Genomic DNA, 22,800 nt, shown 5'->3' with positions numbered 1-22,800 from the left:
TATACAAATGATTAAAAATATACATTTCTTTTTAGAAATTCTATCCTATCTGCTTGCTATTACATTTTATTAAGCAATTTGACAGGAAGATATGGACATTTTTTTTATTGAAAGTGCTTCGTAAAGTGCACAACCATATCCTTGTGCCATGGCAATAGGGAAGACAAACCGCCACGATTCGAGTCCTTTAATGATTCTATCTCCGGAATGCCCAACATCTCCGATTGTCCCAAAGTATCGCGCCGACTTCGGGGCTCTTCGGTTGGATAGAATGGTTTATCATAGCCGTGCCACTCCACGTACTTCAAGCACTGATCATTCAAACCCTGAAGGCTCGATGCGTACCCTTCTCGGATGAAATATGGCATCTTGATCACACCTTTATCCTAAAAGTGTAGAAAACAATGTTTTATTATTTGAAATGAAATGGAGTTGCATAAATTTGTTTTATTACGAATTATCCGATAATGGGTTTCAAAATAAATTGGATTTCCAGTAGAGGATGAAATCCATTCTATATCAAGGATATTCTCGAGCGAAATACGTCGATTTATGAATAGATTTTCTATAAATTTGTCCACAAAACAGTTCTTAAATATTATTTATTTATTTTATTTATTTCCTGGTTTTCCTGGAAATCCTGGTTTTCACCTTATGGCCCCTTAGGATGTCTATATCTTTTCCAATTCTCATCTGATTCCAAAGAGGAATACCTTAAAAGATTTGTGGGTCGATTCCTTGTCGATCTGCATCAGTTTCTAAGAGCAGAATATTTTTTTAACATTTTTCAACATTTTGTGGGGAGACCCCTTGCGAAATCCTGGATATCCCCATTTGGCCCCTTAGGATGTCTATATCTTTTCCAATTCTCATCCGATTCCCAAGAGGTATACCTCAAAAGATTTGTGGATCGAATCCCCGTCGATCTGCATCAAAATCTGGGAGCAGAATATTTTTAAACTTTTTTCAACATTTTTTGGGGAGACCCCTTGCGAAATCCTGGATATCCCCATTTGGCTCGTTAGGATGTCTATATCTTTTCCAATTCTCATCCGATTCCCAAGAGGTATACCTTAAAAGATTTGTGGATCGAATCCCCGTCGATCTGCATCAAAATCTAGGAGCAGAATATTTTTAAACTTTTTTCAACATTTTTTGGGGAGACCCCTTGCGAAATCCTGGATATCCCCATATGGCCCCTTAGGATGTCTATATCTTTTCCAATTCTCATCCGATTCCCAAGAGGTATACCTTAAAAGATTTGTGGATCGAATCCCCGTCGATCTGCATCAAAATCTGGGAGCAGAATATTTTTAAACTTTTTTCAACATTTTTTGGGGAGACCCCTTGCGAAATCCTAGATATCTCCATTTGGCCCCTTACGATGTCTATATCTTTTCCAATTCTCATCCGATTCCCAAGAGGTATGCCTCAAAAGATTTGTGGATCGAATCCCCGTCGATCTGCATCAAAATCTGGGAGCAGAATATTTTTAAACTTTTTTCAACATTTTGTGGGGAGACCCCTTGCGAAATCCTGGATATCCCCATATGGCCCCTTAGGATGTCTATATCTTTTCCAATTCTCATCCGATTCCCAAGAGGTATACCTTAAAAGATTTGTGGATCGAATCCCCGTCGATCTGCATCAAAATCTGGGAGCAGAATATTTTTAAACTTTTTTCAACACTTTGTGGGGAGACCCCTTGCGAAATCCTGGATATCCCCATTTGGCTCGTTAGGATGTCTATATCTTTTCCAATTCTCATCCGATTCCCAAGAGGTATACCTTAAAAGATTTGTGGATCGAATCCCCGTCGATCTGCATCAAAATCTGGGAGCAGAATATTTTTAAACTTTTTTCAACATTTTTTGGGGAGACCCCTTGCGAAATCCTGGATATCCCCATATGGCCCCTTAGGATGTCTATATCTTTTCCAATTCTCATCCGATTCCCAAGAGGTATACCTTAAAAGATTTGTGGATCGAATCCCCGTCGATCTGCATCAAAATCTGGGAGCAGAATATTTTTAAACTTTTTTCAACATTTTTTGGGGAGACCCCTTGCGAAATCCTAGATATCTCCATTTGGCCCCTTACGATGTCTATATCTTTTCCAATTCTCATCCGATTCCCAAGAGGTATGCCTCAAAAGATTTGTGGATCGAATCCCCGTCGATCTGCATCAAAATCTGGGAGCAGAATATTTTTAAACTTTTTTCAACATTTTGTGGGGAGACCCCTTGCGAAATCCTGGATATCCCCATATGGCCCCTTAGGATGTCTATATCTTTTCCAATTCTCATCCGATTCCCAAGAGGTATACCTTAAAAGATTTGTGGATCGAATCCCCGTCGATCTGCATCAAAATCTGGGAGCAGAATATTTTTAAACTTTTTTCAACATTTTGTGGGGAGACCCCTTGCGAAATCCTGGATATCCCCATATGGCCCCTTAGGATGTCTATATCTTTTCCAATTCTCATCCGATTCCCAAGAGGTATACCTTAAAAGATTCGTGGATCGAATCCCCGTCGATCTGCATCAAAATCTGGGAGCAGAATATTTTTAAACTTTTTTCAACACTTTGTGGGGAGACCCCTTGCGAAATCCTGGATATCCCCATTTGGCTCGTTAGGATGTCTATATCTTTTCCAATTCTCATCCGATTCCCAAGAGGTATACCTTAAAAGATTTGTGGATCGAATCCCTGTCGATCTGCATCAAAATCTGGGAGCAGAATATTTTTAAACTTTTTTCAACATTTTGTGGGGAGACCCCTTGCGAAATCCTGGATATCCCCATATGGCCCCTTAGGATGTCTATATCTTTTCCAATTCTCATCCGATTCCCAAGAGGTATACCTTAAAAGATTTGTGGATCGAATCCCCGTCGATCTGCATCAAAATCTTGGAGCAGAATATTTTTAAACTTTTTTCAACATTTTGTGGGGAGACCCCTTGCGAAATCCTGGATATCCCCATATGGCCCCTTAGGATGTCTATATCTTTTCCAATTCTCATCCGATTCCCAAGAGGTATACCTTAAAAGATTTGTGGATCGAATCCCCGTCGATCTGCATCAAAATCTAGGAGCAGAATATTTTTAAACTTTTTTCAACATTTTGTGGGGAGACCCCTTGCGAAATCCTGGATATCCCCATATGGCTCCTTAGGATGTCTATATCTTTTCCAATTCTCATCCGATCTGCATCAAAATCTGGGAGCAGAATATTTTTAAACTTTTTTCAACACTTTGTGGGGAGACCCCTTGCGAAATCCTGGATATCCCCATTTGGCTCGTTAGGATGTCTATATCTTTTCCAATTCTCATCCGATTCCCAAGAGGTATACCTTAAAAGATTTGTGGATCGAATCCCCGTCGATCTGCATCAAAATCTGGGAGCAGAATATTTTTAAACTTTTTTCAACATTTTGTGGGGAGACCCCTTGCGAAATCCTGGATATCCCCATATGGCCCCTTAGGATGTCTATATCTTTTCCAATTCTCATCCGATTCCCAAGAGGTATACCTTAAAAGATTTGTGGATCGAATCCCCGTCGATCTGCATCAAAATCTTGGAGCAGAATATTTTTAAACTTTTTTCAACATTTTGTGGGGAGACCCCTTGCGAAATCCTGGATATCCCCATATGGCCCCTTAGGATGTCTATATCTTTTCCAATTCTCATCCGATTCCCAAGAGGTATACCTTAAAAGATTTGTGGATCGAATCCCCGTCGATCTGCATCAAAATCTTGGAGCAGAATATTTTTAAACTTTTTTCAACATTTTGTGGGGAGACCCCTTGCGAAATCCTGGATATCCCCATATGGCCCCTTAGGATGTCTATATCTTTTCCAATTCTCATCCGATTCCCAAGAGGTATACCTTAAAAGATTTGTGGATCGAATCCCCGTCGATCTGCATCAAAATCTTGGAGCAGAATATTTTTAAACTTTTTTCAACATTTTGTGGGGAGACCCCTTGCGAAATCCTGGATATCCCCATATGGCCCCTTAGGATGTCTATATCTTTTCCAATTCTCATCCGATTCCCAAGAGGTATACCTTAAAAGATTTGTGGATCGAATCCCCGTCGATCTGCATCAAAATCTAGGAGCAGAATATTTTTAAACTTTTTTCAACATTTTGTGGGGAGACCCCTTGCGAAATCCTGGATATCCCCATATGGCCCCTTAGGATGTCTATATCTTTTCCAATTCTCATCCGATTCCCAAGAGGTATACCTTAAAAGATTTGTGGATCGAATCCCCGTCGATCTGCATCAAAATCTAGGAGCAGAATATTTTTAAACTTTTTTCAACATTTTGTGGGGAGACCCCTTGCGAAATCCTGGATATCCCCATATGGCCCCTTAGGATGTCTATATCTTTTCCAATTCTCATCCGATTCCCAAGAGGTATACCTTAAAAGATTTGTGGATCGAATCCCCGTCGATCTGCATCAAAATCTAGGAGCAGAATATTTTTAAACTTTTTTCAACATTTTGTGGGGAGACCCCTTGCGAAATCCTGGATATCCCCATATGGCCCCTTAGGATGTCTATATCTTTTCCAATTCTCATCCAATTCCCAAGAAGTATACCTTAAAAGATTTGTGGATCGAATCCCCGTCGATCTGCATCAAAATCTGGGAGCAGAATATTTTTAAACTTTTTTCAACATTTTGTGGGGAGACCCCTTGCGAAATCCTGGATATCCCCATATGGCCCCTTAGGATGTCTATATCTTTTCCAATTCTCATCCGATTCCCAAGAGGTATACCTTAAAAGATTTGTGGATCGAATCCCCGTCGATCTGCATCAAAATCTGGGAGCAGAATATTTTTAAACTTTTTTCAACATTTTGTGGGGAGACCCCTTGCGAAATCCTGGATATCCCCATATGGCCCCTTAGGATGTCTATATCTTTTCCAATTCTCATCCGATTCCCAAGAGGTATACCTTAAAAGATTTGTGGATCGAATCCCCGTCGATCTGCATCAAAATCTAGGAGCAGAATATTTTTAAACTTTTTTCAACATTTTGTGGGGAGACCCCTTGCGAAATCCTGGATATCCCCATATGGCCCCTTAGGATGTCTATATCTTTTCCAATTCTCATCCGATTCCCAAGAGGTATACCTTAAAAGATTTGTGGATCGAAACCCCGTCGATCTGCATCAAAATCTAGGAGCAGAATATTTTTAAACTTTTTTCAACATTTTGTGGGGAGACCCCTTGCGAAATCCTGGATATCCCCATATGGCCCCTTAGGATGTTTATATCTTTTCCAATTCTCATCCGATTCCCAAGAGGTATACCTTAAAAGGTTTGTGGATCGAATCCCCGTCGATCTGCATCAAAATCTGGGAGCAGAATATTTTTAAACTTTTTTTAACATTTTGTGGGGAGACCCCTTGCGAAATCCTGGATATCCCCATATGGCCCCTTAGGATGTCTATATCTTTTCCAATTCTCATCCGGTTCCCAAGAGGTATACCTTAAAAGATTTGTGGATCGAATCCCCGTCGATCTGCATCAAAATCTGGGAGCAGAATATTTTTAAACTTTTTTCAACATTTTGTGGGGAGACCCCTTGCGAAATCCTGGATATCCCCATATGGCCCCTTAGGATGTTTATATCTTTTCCAATTCTCATCCGATTCCCAAGAGGTATACCTTAAAAGATTTGTGGATCGAATCCCCGTCGATCTGCATCAAAATCTGGGAGCAGAATATTTTTAAACTTTTTTCAACATTTTGTGGGGAGACCCCTTGCGAAATCCTGGATATCCCCATATGGCCCCTTAGGATGTTTATATCTTTTCCAATTCTCATCCGATTCCCAAGAGGTATACCTTAAAAGATTTGTGGATCGAATCCCCGTCGATCTGCATCAAAATCTGGGAGCAGAATATTTTTAAACTTTTTTTAACATTTTGTGGGGAGACCCCTTGCGAAATCCTGGATATCCCCATATGGCCCCTTAGGATGTCTATATCTTTTCCAATTCTCATCCGATTCCCAAGAGGTATACCTTAAAAGATTTGTGGATCGAATCCCCGTCGATCTGCATCAAAATCTGGGAGCAGAATATTTTTAAAATTTTTTCAACAGTTTGTGGGGAGACCCCTTGCGAAATCCTGGATATCCCCATATGGCCCCTTAGGATGTCTATATCTTTTCCAATTCTCATCCGATTCCCAAGAGGTATACCTTAAAAGATTTGTGGATCGAATCCCCGTCGATCTGCATCAAAATCTGGGAGCAGAATATTTTTAAACTTTTTTTAACATTTTGTGGGGAGACCCCTTGCGATATCCTGGATATCCCCATATGGCCCCTTAGGATGTCTATATCTTTTCCAATTCTCATCCGATTCCCAAGAGGTATACCTTAAAAGATTTGTGGATCGAATCCCCGTCGATCTGCATCAAAATCTGGGAGCAGAATATTTTTAAACTTTTTTCAACATTTTGTGGGGAGACCCCTTGCGAAATCCTGGATATCCCCATATGGCCCCTTAGGATGTTTATATCTTTTCCAATTCTCATCCGATTCCCAAGAGGTATACCTTAAAAGATTTGTGGATCGAATCCCCGTCGATCTGCATCAAAATCTGGGAGCAGAATATTTTTAAACTTTTTTTAACATTTTGTGGGGAGACCCCTTGCGAAATCCTGGATATCCCCATATGGCCCCTTAGGATGTCTATATCTTTTCCAATTCTCATCCGATTCCCAAGAGGTATACCTTAAAAGATTTGTGGATCGAATCCCCGTCGATCTGCATCAAAATCTGGGAGCAGAATATTTTTAAAATTTTTTCAACAGTTTGTGGGGAGACCCCTTGCGAAATCCTGGATATCCCCATATGGCCCCTTAGGATGTCTATATCTTTTCCAATTCTCATCCGATTCCCAAGAGGTATACCTTAAAAGATTTGTGGATCGAATCCCCGTCGATCTGCATCAAAATCTGGGAGCAGAATATTTTTAAACTTTTTTTAACATTTTGTGGGGAGACCCCTTGCGAAATCCTGGATATCCCCATATGGCCCCTTAGGATGTCTATATCTTTTCCAATTCTCATCCGATTCCCAAGAGGTATACCTTAAAAGATTTGTGGATCGAATCCCCGTCGATCTGCATCAAAATCTGGGAGCAGAATATTTTTAAAATTTTTTCAACAGTTTGTGGGGAGACCCCTTGCGAAATCCTGGATATCCCCATATGGCCCCTTAGGATGTCTATATCTTTTCCACTTCTCATCCGATTCCCAAGAGGTATACCTTAAAAGATTCGTGGATCGAATCCCCGTCGATCTGCATCAAAATCTGGGAGCAGAATATTTTTAAACTTTTTTCAACACTTTGTGGGGAGACCCCTTGCGAAATCCTGGATATCCCCATATGGCCCCTTAGGATGTCTATATCTTTTCCAATTCTCATCCGATTCCCAAGAGGTATACCTTAAAATATTTGTGGATCGAATCCCCGTCGATCTGCATCAAAATCTGGGAGCAGAATATTTTTAAACTTTTTTCAACACTTTGTGGGGAGACCCCTTGCGAAATCCTGGATATCCCCATTTGGCTCGTTAGGATGTCTATATCTTTTCCAATTCTCATCCGATTCCCAAGAGGTATACCTTAAAAGATTTGTGGATCGAATCCCCGTCGATCTGCATCAAAATCTGGGAGCAGAATATTTTTAAACTTTTTTTAACATTTTGTGGGGAGACCCCTTGCGAAATCCTGGATATCCCCATATGGCCCCTTAGGATGTCTATATCTTTTCCAATTCTCATCCGATTCCCAAGAGGTATACCTTAAAAGATTTGTGGATCGAATCCCCGTCGATCTGCATCAAAATCTGGGAGCAGAATATTTTTAAACTTTTTTTAACATTTTGTGGGGAGACCCCTTGCGAAATCCTGGATATCCCCATATGGCTCCTTAGGATGTCTATATCTTTTCCAATTCTCATCCGATTCCCAAGAGGTATACCTTAAAAGATTTGTGGATCGAATCCCCGTCGATCTGCATCAAAATCTGGGAGCAGAATATTTTTAAACTTTTTTCAACACTTTGTGGGGAGACCCCTTGCGAAATCCTGGATATCCCCATTTGGCTCGTTAGGATGTCTATATCTTTTCCAATTCTCATCCGATTCCCAAGAGGTATACCTTAAAATATTTGTGGATCGAATCCCCGTCGATCTGCATCAAAATCTGGGAGCAGAATATTTTTAAACTTTTTTCAACACTTTGTGGGGAGACCCCTTGCGAAATCCTGGATATCCCCATATGGCCCCTTAGGATGTCTATATCTTTTCCAATTCTCATCCGATTCCCAAGAGGTATACCTTAAAAGATTTGTGGATCGAATCCCCGTCGATCTGCATCAAAATCTGGGAGCAGAATATTTTTAAACTTTTTTCAACATTTTGTGGGGAGACCCCTTGCGAAATCCTGGATATCCCCATATGGCCCCTTAGGATGTCTATATCTTTTCCAATTCTCATCCGATTCCCAAGAGGTATACCTTAAAAGATTTGTGGATCGAATCCGTCGATCTGCATCAAAATCTGGGAGCAGAATATTTTTAAACTTTTTTCAACATTTTGTGGGGAGACCCCTTGCGAAATCCTGGATATCCCCATTTGGCCCCTTAGGATGTCTATATCTTTTCCAATTCTCATCCGATTCCCAAGAGGTATACCTTTAAAGATTTGTGGATCGAATCCCCGTCGATCGGCATCAAAATCTGACAGCAGAATATTTTTTAAACTTTTTTCAACAATTTGTGGGGAGACCCCTTGCGAAATCCTGGATATCCCCATATGGCCCCTTAGGATGTCTATATCTTTACCAATTCTCATCCGATTCCCAAGAGGTATACCTTAAAAGATTTGTGGATCGAATCCCCGTCGATCTGCATCAAAATCTGGGAGCAGAATATTTTTAAACTTTTTTCAACATTTTGTGGGGAGACCCCTTGCGAAATCCTGGATATCCCCATATGGCCCCTTAGGATGTTTATATCTTTTCCAATTCTCATCCGATTCCCAAGAGGTATACCTTAAAAGATTTGTGGATCGAATCCCCGTCGATCTGCATCAAAATCTGGGAGCAGAATATTTTTAAACTTTTTTTAACATTTTGTGGGGAGACCCCTTGCGAAATCCTGGATATCCCCATATGGCCCCTTAGGATGTCTATATCTTTTCCAATTCTCATCCGATTCCCAAGAGGTATACCTTAAAAGATTTGTGGATCGAATCCCCGTCGATCTGCATCAAAATCTGGGAGCAGAATATTTTTAAACTTTTTTCAACATTTTGTGGGGAGACCCCTTGCGAAATCCTGGATATCCCCATATGGCCCCTTAGGATGTCTATATCTTTTCCAATTCTCATCCGATTCCCAAGAGGTATACCTTAAAAGATTTGTGGATCGAATCCCCGTCGATCTGCATCAAAATCTGGGAGCAGAATATTTTTAAACTTTTTTCAACATTTTGTGGGGAGACCCCTTGCGAAATCCTGGATATCCCCATTTGGCCCCTTAGGATGTCTATATCTTTTCCAATTCTCATCCGATTCCCAAGAGGTATACCTTAAAAGATTTGTGGATCGAATCCCCGTCGATCTGCATCAAAATCTGGGAGCAGAATATTTTTAAACTTTTTTCAACATTTTGTGGGGAGACCCCTTGCGAAATCCTGGATATCCCCACATGGCCCCTTAGGATGTCTATATCTTTTCCAATTCTCATCCGATTCCCAAGAGGTATACCTTAAAAGATTTGTGGATCGAATCCCCGTCGATCTGCATCAAAATCTGGGAGCAGAATATTTTTAAACTTTTTTTAACATTTTGTGGGGAGACCCCTTGCGAAATCCTGGATATCCCCATTTGGCTCGTTAGGATGTCTATATCTTTTCCAATTCTCATCCGATTCCCAAGAGGTATACCTTAAAAGATTTGTGGATCGAATCCCCGTCGATCTGCATCAAAATCTGGGAGCAGAATATTTTTAAACTTTTTTCAACATTTTGTGGGGAGACCCCTTGCGAAATCCTGGATATCCCCATATGGCCCCTTAGGATGTCTATATCTTTTCCAATTCTCATCCGATTCCCAAGAGGTATACCTTAAAAGATTTGTGGATCGAATCCCCGTCGATCTGCATCAAAATCTGGGAGCAGAATATTTTTAAACTTTTTTCAACACTTTGTGGGGAGACCCCTTGCGAAATCCTGGATATCCCCATATGGCCCCTTAGGATGTCTATATCTTTTCCAATTCTCATCCGATTCCCAAGAGGTATACCTTAAAAGATTTGTGGATCGAATCCCCGTCGATCTGCATCAAAATCTGGGAGCAGAATATTTTTAAACTTTTTTCAACATTTTGTGGGGAGACCCCTTGCGAAATCCTGGATATCCCCATATGGCCCCTTAGGATGTCTATATCTTTTCCAATTCTCATCCGATTCCCAAAAGGTATACCTTAAAAGATTTGTGGATCGAATCCCCGTCGATCTGCATCAAAATCTAGGAGCAGAATATTTTTAAACTTTTTTCAACATTTTGTGGGGAGACCCCTTGCGAAATCCTGGATATCCCCATATGGCCCCTTAGGATGTTTATATCTTTTCCAATTCTCATCCGATTCCCAAGAGGTATACCTTAAAAGATTTGTGGATCGAATCCGTCGATCTGCATCAAAATCTGGGAGCAGAATATTTTTAAACTTTTTTCAACATTTTGTGGGGAGACCCCTTGCGAAATCCTGGATATCCCCATTTGGCCCCTTAGGATGTCTATATCTTTTCCAATTCTCATCCGATTCCCAAGAGGTATACCTTTAAAGATTTGTGGATCGAATCCCCGTCGATCGGCATCAAAATCTGACAGCAGAATATTTTTTAAACTTTTTTCAACAATTTGTGGGGAGACCCCTTGCGAAATCCTGGATATCCCCATATGGCCCCTTAGGATGTCTATATCTTTACCAATTCTCATCCGATTCCCAAGAGGTATACCTTAAAAGATTTGTGGATCGAATCCCCGTCGATCTGCATCAAAATCTGGGAGCAGAATATTTTTAAACTTTTTTCAACATTTTGTGGGGAGACCCCTTGCGAAATCCTGGATATCCCCATATGGCCCCTTAGGATGTCTATATCTTTTCCAATTCTCATCCGATTCCCAAGAGGTATACCTTAAAAGATTTGTGGATCGAATCCCCGTCGATCTGCATCAAAATCTGGGAGCAGAATATTTTTAAACTTTTTTCAACATTTTGTGGGGAGACCCCTTGCGAAATCCTGGATATCCCCACATGGCCCCTTAGGATGTCTATATCTTTTCCAATTCTCATCTGATTCCCAAGAGGAATACCTTAAAAGATTTGTGGATCGAATCCCCGTCGATCGGCATCAAAATCTGACAGCAGAATATTTTTTAAACTTTTTTCAACATTTTGTGGGGAGACCCCTTGCGAAATCCTGGATATCCCCACATGGCCCCTTAGGATGTCTATATCTTTTCCAATTCTCATCTGATTCCCAAGAGGAATACCTTAAAAGATTTGTGGATCGAATCCCCGTCGATCTGCATCAAAATCTGGGAGCAGAATATTTTTAAACTTTTTTCAACACTTTGTGGGGAGACCCCTTGCGAAATCCTGGATATCCCCATATGGCCCCTTAGGATGTCTATATCTTTTCCAATTCTCATCCGATTCCCAAGAGGTATACCTTAAAAGATTTGTGGATCGAATCCCCGTCGATCTGCATCAAAATCTAGGAGCAGAATATTTTTAAACTTTTTTCAACATTTTGTGGGGAGACCCCTTGCGAAATCCTGGATATCCCCATATGGCCCCTTAGGATGTCTATATCTTTTCCAATTCACATCGGATTTCCAAGAGGTATACCTTAAAAGATTTGTGGATCGAATCCCCGTCGATCTGCATCAAAATCTGGGAGCAGAATATTTTTAAACTTTTTTCAACATTTTGTGGGGAGACCCCTTGCGAAATCCTGGATATCCCCATATGGCCCCTTAGGATGTTTATATCTTTTCCAATTCTCATCCGATTCCCAAGAGGTATACCTTAAAAGATTTGTGGATCGAATCCCCGTCGATCTGCATCAAAATCTGGGAGCAGAATATTTTTAAACTTTTTTTAACATTTTGTGGGGAGACCCCTTGCGAAATCCTGGATATCCCCATATGGCCCCTTAGGATGTCTATATCTTTTCCAATTCTCATCCGATTCCCAAGAGGTATACCTTAAAAGATTTGTGGATCGAATCCCCGTCGATCTGCATCAAAATCTGGGAGCAGAATATTTTTAAATTTTTTTCAACATTTTGTGGGGAGACCCCTTGCGAAATCCTGGATATCCCCATATGGCCCCTTAGGATGTCTATATCTTTTCCAATTCTCATCCGATTCCCAAGAGGTATACCTTAAAAGATTTGTGGATCGAATCCCCGTCGATCTGCATCAAAATCTGGGAGCAGAATATTTTTAAACTTTTTTCAACATTTTGTGGGGAGACCCCTTGCGAAATCCTGGATATCCCCATTTGGCCCCTTAGGATGTCTATATCTTTTCCAATTCTCATCCGATTCCCAAGAGGTATACCTTAAAAGATTTGTGGATCGAATCCCCGTCGATCTGCATCAAAATCTGGGAGCAGAATATTTTTAAACTTTTTTCAACATTTTGTGGGGAGACCCCTTGCGAAATCCTGGATATCCCCACATGGCCCCTTAGGATGTCTATATCTTTTCCAATTCTCATCTGATTCCCAAGAGGAATACCTTAAAAGATTTGTGGATCGAATCCCCGTCGATCGGCATCAAAATCTGACAGCAGAATATTTTTTAAACTTTTTTCAACAATTTGTGGGGAGACCCCTTGCGAAATCCTGGATATCCCCATATGGCCCCTTAGGATGTCTATATCTTTTCCAATTATCATCCGATTCCCAAGAGGTATACCTTAAAAGATTTGTGGATCGAATCCCCGTCGATCGGCATCAAAATGTGGGAGCAGAATATTTTTAAACTTTTTTCAACATTTTGTGGGGAGACCCCTTGCGAAATCCTGGATATCCCCATATGGCTCCTTAGGATGTCTATATCTTTTCCAATTCTCATCCGATTCCTAAGAGGTATACCTTAAAAGGTTTGTGGATCGAATCCCCGTCGATCTGCATCAAAATCTGGGAGCAGAATATTTTTAAACTTTTTTCAACATTTTGTGGGGAGACCCCTTGCGAAATCCTGGATATCCCCATATGGCCCCTTAGGATGTCTATATCTTTTCCAATTCTCATCCGATTCCCAAAAGGTATACCTTAAAAGATTTGTGGATCGAATCCCCGTCGATCTGCATCAAAATCTGGGAGCAGAATATTTTTAAACTTTTTTCAACATTTTGTGGGGAGACCCCTTGCGAAATCCTGGATATCCCCATATGGCCCCTTAGGATGTCTATTTCTTTTCCAATTCTCATCCGATTCCCAAGAGGTATACCTTAAAAGATTTGTGGATCGAATCCCCGTCGATCTGCATCAAAATCTGGGAGCAGAATATTTTTAAACTTTTTTCAACATTTTGTGGGGAGACCCCTTGCGAAATCCTGGATATCCCCATATGGCCCCTTAGGATGTCTATATCTTTTCCAATTCTCATCCGATTCCCAAGAGGTATACCTTAAAAGATTTGTGGATCGAATCCCCGTCGATCTGCATCAAAATCTGGGAGCAGAATATTTTTAAACTTTTTTCAACACTTTGTGGGGAGACCCCTTGCGAAATCCTGGATATCCCCATTTGGCTCGTTAGGATGTCTATATCTTTTCCAATTCTCATCCGATTCCCAAGAGGTATACCTTAAAAGATTTGTGGATCGAATCCCCGTCGATCTGCATCAAAATCTGGGAGCAGAATATTTTTAAACTTTTTTCAACATTTTGTGGGGAGACCCCAAGATTTGGGAGCAGATGGGAAAGATGGGAGCAGAATATTTTTAAACTTTTTTCAACATTTTGTGGGGAGACCCCTTGCGAAATCCTGGATATCCCCATATGGCGCCTTAGGATGTCTATATCTTTTCCAATTCTCATCCGATTCCCAAGAGGTATACCTTAAAAGGTTTGTGGATCGAATCCCCGTCGATCTGCATCAAAATCTGGGAGCAGACTATTTTTAAACTTTTTTCAACATTTTGTGGGGAGACCCCTTGCGAAATCCTGGATATCCCCATATGGCCCCTTAGGATGTCTATATCTTTTCCAATTCTCATCCGATTCCCAAGAGGTATACCTTAAAAGGTTTGTGGATCGAATCCCCGTCGATCTGCATCAAAATCTGGGAGCAGACTATTTTTAAACTTTTTTCAACATTTTGTGGGGAGACCCCTTGCGAAATCCTGGATATCCCCATATGGCCCCTTAGGATGTCTATATCTTTTCCAATTCTCATCCGATTCCCAAGAGGTATACCTTAAAAGATTTGTGGATCGAATCCCCGTCGATCTGCATCAAAATCTGGGAGCAGAATATTTTTAAACTTTTTTCAACATTTTGTGGGGAGACCCCTTGCGAAATCCTGGATATCCCCACATGGCCCCTTAGGATGTCTATATCTTTTCCAATTCTCATCTGATTCCCAAGAGGAATACCTTAAAAGATTTGTGGATCGAATCCCCGTCGATCGGCATCAAAATCTGACAGCAGAATATTTTTTAAACTTTTTTCAACAATTTGTGGGGAGACCCCTTGCGAAATCCTGGATATCCCCATATGGCCCCTTAGGATGTCTATATCTTTTCCAATTATCATCCGATTCCCAAGAGGTATACCTTAAAAGATTTGTGGATCGAATCCCCGTCGATCGGCATCAAAATCTGGGAGCAGAATATTTTTAAACTTTTTTCAACATTTTGTGGGGAGACCCCTTGCGAAATCCTGGATATCCCCATATGGCCCCTTTGGATGTCTATATCTTTTCCAATTCTCATCCGACTCCTAAGAGGTATACCTTAAAAGATTTGTGGATCGAATCCCCGTCGATCTGCATCAAAATCTGGGAGCAGAATATTTTTAAACTTTTTTCAACACTTTGTGGGGAGACCCCTTGCGAAATCCTGGATATCCCCATATGGCTCCTTAGGATGTCTATATCTTTTCCAATTCTCATCCGATTCCTAAGAGGTATACCTTAAAAGGTTTGTGGATCGAGTCCCCGTCGATCTGCATCAAAATCTGGGAGCAGAATATTTTTAAACTTTTTTCAACATTTTGTGGGGAGACCCCTTGCGAAATCCTGGATATCCCCATATGGCCCCTTAGGATGTCTATATCTTTTCCAATTCTCATCCGATTCCCAAGAGGTATACCTTAAAAGATTTGTGGATCGAATCCCCGTCGATCTGCATCAAAATCTGGGAGCAGAATATTTTTAAACTTTTTTCAACATTTTGTGGGGAGACCCCTTGCGAAATCCTGGATGTCCCCATATGGCCCCTTAGGATGTCTATATCTTTTCCAATTCTCATCCGATTCCCAAGAGGTATACCTTAAAAGATTTGTGGATCGAATCCCCGTCGATCTGCATCAAAATCTGGGAGCAGAATATTTTTAAACTTTTTTCAACATTTTGTGGGGAGATCCCTTGCGAAATCCTGGATATCCCCATATGGCCCCTTAGGATGTCTATATCTTTTCCAATTCTCATCCGATTCCCAAGAGGTATACCTTAAAAGATTTGTGGATCGAATCCCCGTCGATCTGCATCAAAATCTGGGAGCAGAATATTTTTAAACTTTTTTCAACATTTTGTGGGGAGATCCCTTGCGAAATCCTGGATATCCCCATATGGCCCCTTAGGATGTCTATATCTTTTCCAATTCTCATCCGATTCCCAGGAGGTATACCTTAAACGATTTGTGAATCGATATCCCCGTAGATCTGCATCAAAATCTGAGAGCAGAATTTTTTTGCATTTTTATACCCTTGCAGAGGGTATTATAATTTTGGTCAAAAGTGTGCAACGCAGTGAAGGAGACATCTCCGACCCTATAAAGTATATATATTCTTGATCAGGATCACCTCCTGAGTCGATATGAGCATGTCCGTCTGTCCGTCTGTCCGTCTGTCTGTTTCTACGCAAACTAGTCTCTCAGTTTTAAAGCTATCGAGTTGAAACTTTGCACACACCCTTCTTTCCTTTGCAGGCAGTATATAAGTCGGAACGGCCGGGATCGGTCGACTATATCCTATAGCTGCCATATAACTGATTGATCGGAAATGCCATAACTTTGGTGTTTTTTAAGTTAGAGGGTTGGGAGTTTCTACACATGTTATATTTGACCAAAATATCTTATGTACAAAATTTCGTAAGGATCGGCCGACTATATCCTATAGCTGTCATAGAACGATCGAAATTGGCATAACTTTGGTGTTTTTTAAGTTAGAAAGATGGGATTTGGTACAGATTATATTTTGGGTAAAACAATCTGATCTGCCAATTTTCATAAGGATCGGCCGACTATAAACGATCCGCTATATATCTAATAAAATTAGATGGGTGGCGCCACCTAGCGGACTGCGACTGAACTGCAAGGGTATATCAACTTCGGCTCCGCCCGAAGTTAGCTTTCCTTTCTTGTTTTATGTATACATAGCTTATAGAGGAATAACTTAAACGATTTTTGGATTTATCCGGGATTCTCCCACGTGCCACCCAGGAATGTCTATATCTTTCTATGTTTATGTCTATATCTTCGTATATGTATCTATGATTTTTAATCAGATTTTCAAGCGGAATACCTCAAATGACTATAGCCTGGTGAAAGTTTAGGCTAAATGGTAGATTGTTTGCAGTTTCAACTTACATTATCGGCACCTTCGATCCGTCCTTTGAGAGCATGAAGGTTCAGTTTGTCCTCCTTCAAGGCAACATTGATTTCGTCCACTATTTTGGTAGCGTTTTCCACTTTCTCCACCAGGATGACGAAAAACTGGTCGATGGCCTCTATTTTCTCCTTGAGGGATTGCTTTTTGTTCCATTCGATCCTATTCTGCACGTCGTAGGCGGCGAAAGCAGCTTGAAAACCGAGTTGGATTCCAATGGGTCCGAAAACCAACGTAGTAATAGCCCCAAACACAACTCCGACGAAACCCGATATTATCATCTTTTTTACCTCCTGCTCTTTCGTTAGGTCCTTCTCCAAGGCAGTTTTCCACTCTCCGTAAAATCCTTTCGGACCGAAATCATCAGCGATCTCATGGCCGATCGATTTGAATAGATCTCTCAACGAGGTGGTGCAATTAAGGACATTTTCCAAAATTTCTAGCGATTCGGTGGTTTTATTGAGGCCCAAATGGAGTGCCTTGACAGTCATATTCCAGATTAAATCCTTATTCCTATCAGTCAGATTTTTATCTACCAACTTGGGTATGATGATGAGGAAGGTGGAATTGACGGAGATGCACCATTCGAACACCGGAGCCACACACCTGTGGTATTCGATGCGTGCCGCAGAATTCTTTTGCCTCACCGAACCCAATCTATTCTTGGCCGTGCCCTGGTAATTCATCATCGATATATCAATCACTTCGATGGCCTTCTGCAGTTGTGCGAACTTCACCTTATTATCGAATTGTTCTTGATATTTAACCATGACATTTGATAAACTGGCGATTCCCTTCTCCAGCATTAGGGAATCTTCAGCGGCGACGGCATCCTCGTCGGCTTGGCACACCGAAAAAAATAATATTCCCAATCCGAATATTGCGGAAATTGCAAAGGAATTACACGGAGACAGCCACATTCTGGAACAGCGATTAAAATACTAGAGACTTTTGCGATTGGGGTTCGGTTTATATACCCCGATTATCAGACGCACATTAAGGGGGCATGCGCACTTGTAAATTTCAAAAAATCGAATTTTTTTTTTTGCATTTTCTTAAAGTATATACATTTAGAAATGTGTCCACAAAATTTTGAAATGATCCGGTGAAAATTTAGTGAGATACACATGTTGAAAGGGAGGGGCGTTGAAACTTTAAACACGTTTTTCTCAAAACTACGTTTTTGAAGTCGGTGACCACTCTTACTCGAAAACTAGTGACCCGATTGTCTTGAAATTTTGCATGCTCTTTTATTACATAATAATCTAGTACTTAATCGAAGGATTTTTTTTTTTATGCAAAACTTTTTTTTTTACAGCTGAAAAACTACCGATTTTTTTGACGAAAAACGATTTTTCAACTTTGAAAGGTCGCCATTTTGTCAAATATTTTTTTTTTTTAATATCCTTCGATTAAGTACTAGATTTACTTTTAATAAATGTAAATCCGTTTCATTTTTTGATTTCAGACTATCCAGTTTTTCACAGTGTTGGTCACCGCAACTCGCCTTTTTCGGATGGACCTCACTTCGACGGGGCATAACTTTGAAACCCCTAAATATTTTCTACTTTTTTTTTTTTCAAATTTAAGTTAAAATAATGTACTTTCACATAATAAAACGATATTCCAAAAAAATTCAATAGTTTACGAGAAAAAAATTCGGAAAAAATGCCTATTTTTTGGCCCTCCAAGTGCGCATGCCCCCTTAAAGGGAAAACTTGAAATAGAGAAACATTTTTTAAACATTTTCCCCTATTTATTAAAAATATTTGAGCTGGGAACTGAGTACTGAACTGGGTACTGAGCTGGGAAGTTCTCAAGATTTTTGTGATGAAAGCCCACAGTGGTACATACATATTCTATAAAAAATAAATAAATAATAATCAAGCCTTTAAGAAAAAATTTTTTTTAGAAAAAAATTATTATTTTATATTATTATTTTTTTTTTTAATTTATATTAAAGTGATGTAGAATATTTTGTTTGTACATTTCTTCACCAAAATGGTTACTAGATATAATTAAAAAATTTTTTTTTTACCATCACTCCTTCCTATTTGATTCCTGTACTTACCTGTGCATTTAAATTAAAAACAAAACAAAACAAACTTTAAAAAAAAAATAAGTAATGGTTATGTACGATAATTTAGTGCGTGAACAAGAGCCTGATAACACGATTTCCCCGAAAAATCCTTTCATAAGTATTAACTCATTGAATATACATATATATTACCTATATACAAATACATACTTGTATACAAGAATGTGGCAATAAAGTTTGTTTTTCTCACCATTGTATATACAAATGATTAAAAATATACATTTCTTTTTAGAAATTCTATCCTATCTGCTTGCTATTACATTTTATTAAGCAATTTAACAGGAAGATATGGATATTTTTTTATTGAAAGTGCTTCGTAAAGTGCACAACCATATCCTTGTGCCATGGCAATGGGGAAGACCAACCGCCACGATTCGAGTCCTTTAATATTTCTATCTCCGGAGTGTCCAACATCTCCGATTGTCCCAAAGTATCGCGACGACTTCGGGGCTTTTCGGTTGGATAGAATGCTTCATTATAGCCGTGCCACTCCACGTACTTCAAACACTGATCATTCAGGCCCAGGAGGGTCTTAGCGTACTGCTTACGGAGGAAATGTGCCAATTTGATCATAGTTTTGCCCTAAAATTGTAGAAAACAATGTTTTTTATTTGAAATGAAATGAAATTAACAAATTTATTTTATTATGAATTAATCGATAATGGGTTTCAAAATAAATTGGATTTCCAGTGGAGGATGGAATCCATTCTATATCTAGGATATTCTCGAGCGAAATACATCGATTTATGAATAGATTTTCTATAAATTTGTCAACAAAACAGTTCTTAAATATTATTTATTTATTTTATTTATTTCCTGGTTTTCCTGGAAATCCTGGTTTTCACCTTATGGCCCCTTAGGATGTCTATATCTTTTCCAATTCTCATCCGATTCCCAGGAGGTATACCTTAAAAGATTTGTGAATCGATATCCCCGTAGATCTGTATCAAAATCTGACAGCAGAATATTTTTTAAACTTTTTTCAACATTTTGTGGGGAGACCCCTTGCGAAATCCTGGATATCCCCATATGGCCCCTTAGGATGTCTATATCTTTTCCAATTCTCATCCGATTCCCAAGAGGAATACCTTAAACGATTTGTGAATCGATATCCCCGTAGATCTGCATCAAAATCTGAGAGCAGAATTTTTTTGCATTTTTTTATGTATACATAGCTTATAGAGGAATAACTTAAACGATTTTTGGATTTATCCGGGATTCTCCCACGTGCCACCCAGGAATGTCTATATCTTTCTATGTTTATGTCTATATCTTCGTATATGTATCTATGATTTTTAATCAGATTTTCAAGCGGAATACCTCAAATGACTATAGCCTGGTGAAAGTTTAGGCTAAATGGTAGATTGTTTGCAGTTTCAACTTACATTATTGGCACCTTCGATCCGTCCTTTGAGAGCATGAAGGTTCAGTTTGTCCTCCTCCAAGGCAACATTGATTTCCTCCACTATTTTTGTAGCGTTTTCCACTTTCTCCACCAGGATGACGAAAAACTCGTCGATGGCCTCTATTTGCTCCTTGAGGGATTGCTTCTTGTCCCATTCGATCCTATTCTGCACGTTGTAGGCGGCGTTTGCAGCTTGAAAACCGAGTTGGATTCCAATGGGTCCGAAAACCAACGTAGTAATAACCCCAAACACAATTCCGATGAAACCCGATATTATCATCTTTTTTGCCTCCTGCTCTTTCGTTAGGTCCTTCTCCATGGCAGTTTTCCACTCTCCGTAAAATCCTTTCGGACCGAAATCATCAGCGATCTCATGGCCGATCGATTTGAATAGATCTCTCAACGAGGTGGTGCGATTAAGGACATTTTCCAAAATTTCTAGCGATTCGGTGGTTTTATTGAGGCCCAAATCGAGTGCCTTGACAGTTAAATTCCAGATTAAATCCTTATCCCTATCAGTCAGATTTTCATCTACCAACATGGGTATCATGTTGGGGAAGGTGGAATTGATGGAGATGCACCATTCGAACACCGGAGCCACACACCTGTGGTATTCGATGCGTGCCGCAGAATTCATTTCCCTCACCGAACCCAATCTATTCTTGGCCGTGCCCTGGTAATTCATCATCGATATATCAATCACTTCGATGGCCTTCTGCAGTTGTGCGAACTTCACCTTATTATCGAATTGTTCTTGATATTTAACCATGACATTTGATAAACTGGCGATTCCCTTCTCCAGCATTAGGGAATCTTCAGCGGCGACGGCATCCTCGTCGGCTTGGCACACCGACAAAAATAATATTCCCAATCCGAAAATTGCGGAAATTGCAAAGGAATTACACGGAGACAGCCACATTCTGGGACAGCGATTTGATTTCAACAAAATATTTAAAAGACTAGAGACTTTTGCGATTGGGTTTCGCTATTTATATACCCCGATTATCGTCTATCAGGTATCAGGCGCACTTTAAACATGCATATATAATATTATGTACATTTATTTACGAAGTGCATCAAAATACACATATTGTAAATTCCCTTGAAAATATATAGACTGATACATGCATTTGTTCTAGGAACTGTATAATTTTCAAAATTATTTCTAAATAGACTATATATTGCTGATAAGTGATCGTATAATATGATAATGATAGTGTTGTCATTTGGTCCTAAATCTATTTGTTTAATAGCTTCTAAAGAAACTGGTGATTATTTATATTTATATATATTTATAAAAAAAATTTGTCATATTCAAATATCAAATACTAATCAATTTGATAATTATTAATTATTTAAATATTATCCAAGCATAGCTCTACTTCTCTGCTTCACTCATCGCTCTTTTCAAGATGGCACAGTGGTTTAAGGTACTTCAAAAATAAAGGAAAATAATAATAAAAATGATAAAATTAATGATGGTGATCCCACCATCGAAACAAATATTTTTCGTATATATTTGTATTTGTACAAACGCTGACGCTTCTGAGATTAATATCTCGGCTTACATCAAAGCCAAAGCAAAAGCTGACATTAGTGATGGGAGTGAGTCAAAGCTCCAACAAACGCTGACAAAAACTAACACTTCACAACACTTCTTCACAAACACTTACCTATTAGAATAAGTGGGTTACGTAGTAAACTTTCCAAACTACATTCTGATAGTTCTTATATAAGAATAGTCTGATAGATAAGTATAGTCTTTACTTAATGATATTGAAACTTGGTTTAGGCCGGAGATATTAAGCCCAACAACTTTAAGGCGTTATAGAACACTGCGACGGGAAAGAGGAGTGTTGGAGACTGTTCTGTAGACTCCCAATTCACTTCTGAAGAGGTAATATCCTTAGAACTTAAATCTCATAAAGTTCGCTTCTTCCGTAAGGCTGACTTAATGAAACTAAATAATTTCATTTTGGAATTTGATTGGTCCGATCTACTGGCATGTGATGGTATAAAGGATACTTTATTTACGATTTGAATATTTTTTTCGACTTCAGCCAGGCCCCGATGGAGTATCAGGTTGTGTCCTGAAGAACTGCATCGAGGCACGGTCCGTGTTCGATAAAATCAATAACTTTTTGTAGTATCGATAATCAAAATTTTTCTGCCGTAGAGAAACATTTTTAAAACATTTTCCCCTATTTATTAAAAATATTCGAGCTGAGAACTGATTTCTGAACTGGGTACTGAGTTAGGAAGTTCTCAAGATTTTTGTGAATAAAGCCCACAGTGGTATATACATATTCTATAAAAAATAAATATATAATATTTCGTCACCAACATTGTTATTCGATATTT

General features: G+C 39.5%; 1 protein-coding gene across 3 annotated transcripts; it reads right to left on the bottom strand.

The window, feature by feature from the left end:
* Nucleotides 1-24: 24 nt before the first annotated feature.
* On the bottom strand, nt 25-21,408 carry LOC6503090. Of its 3 annotated transcripts, XM_014905815.2 has the most exons (3): nt 21,357-21,408; nt 16,918-17,854; nt 25-386 (listed from the first exon to the last, which is right to left on the bottom strand). In XM_014905815.2, coding segments are annotated over exons 1-3 (1,221 nt in total). In that variant the 5' UTR covers nt 21,359-21,408; the 3' UTR covers nt 25-104. The 3 variants fall into 3 exon arrangements, with proteins under 3 accessions (XP_014761301.2, XP_032308983.1, XP_032308982.1); XM_032453092.1 differs by lacking the exon at nt 16,918-17,854 and having other exon boundaries at nt 20,420-21,406; XM_032453091.1 differs by lacking the exons at nt 25-386; nt 16,918-17,854 and adding an exon at nt 19,256-19,616 and having other exon boundaries at nt 20,420-21,405.
* Nucleotides 21,409-22,800: the final 1,392 nt, after the last annotated feature.

Source organism: Drosophila ananassae, chromosome XL (assembly GCF_017639315.1).
Source record: "Drosophila ananassae strain 14024-0371.13 chromosome XL, ASM1763931v2, whole genome shotgun sequence".
Taxonomy (NCBI): Eukaryota; Metazoa; Arthropoda; class Insecta; order Diptera; family Drosophilidae; genus Drosophila; species Drosophila ananassae.
This window is presented reverse-complemented; position numbering and strand designations above follow the sequence as displayed.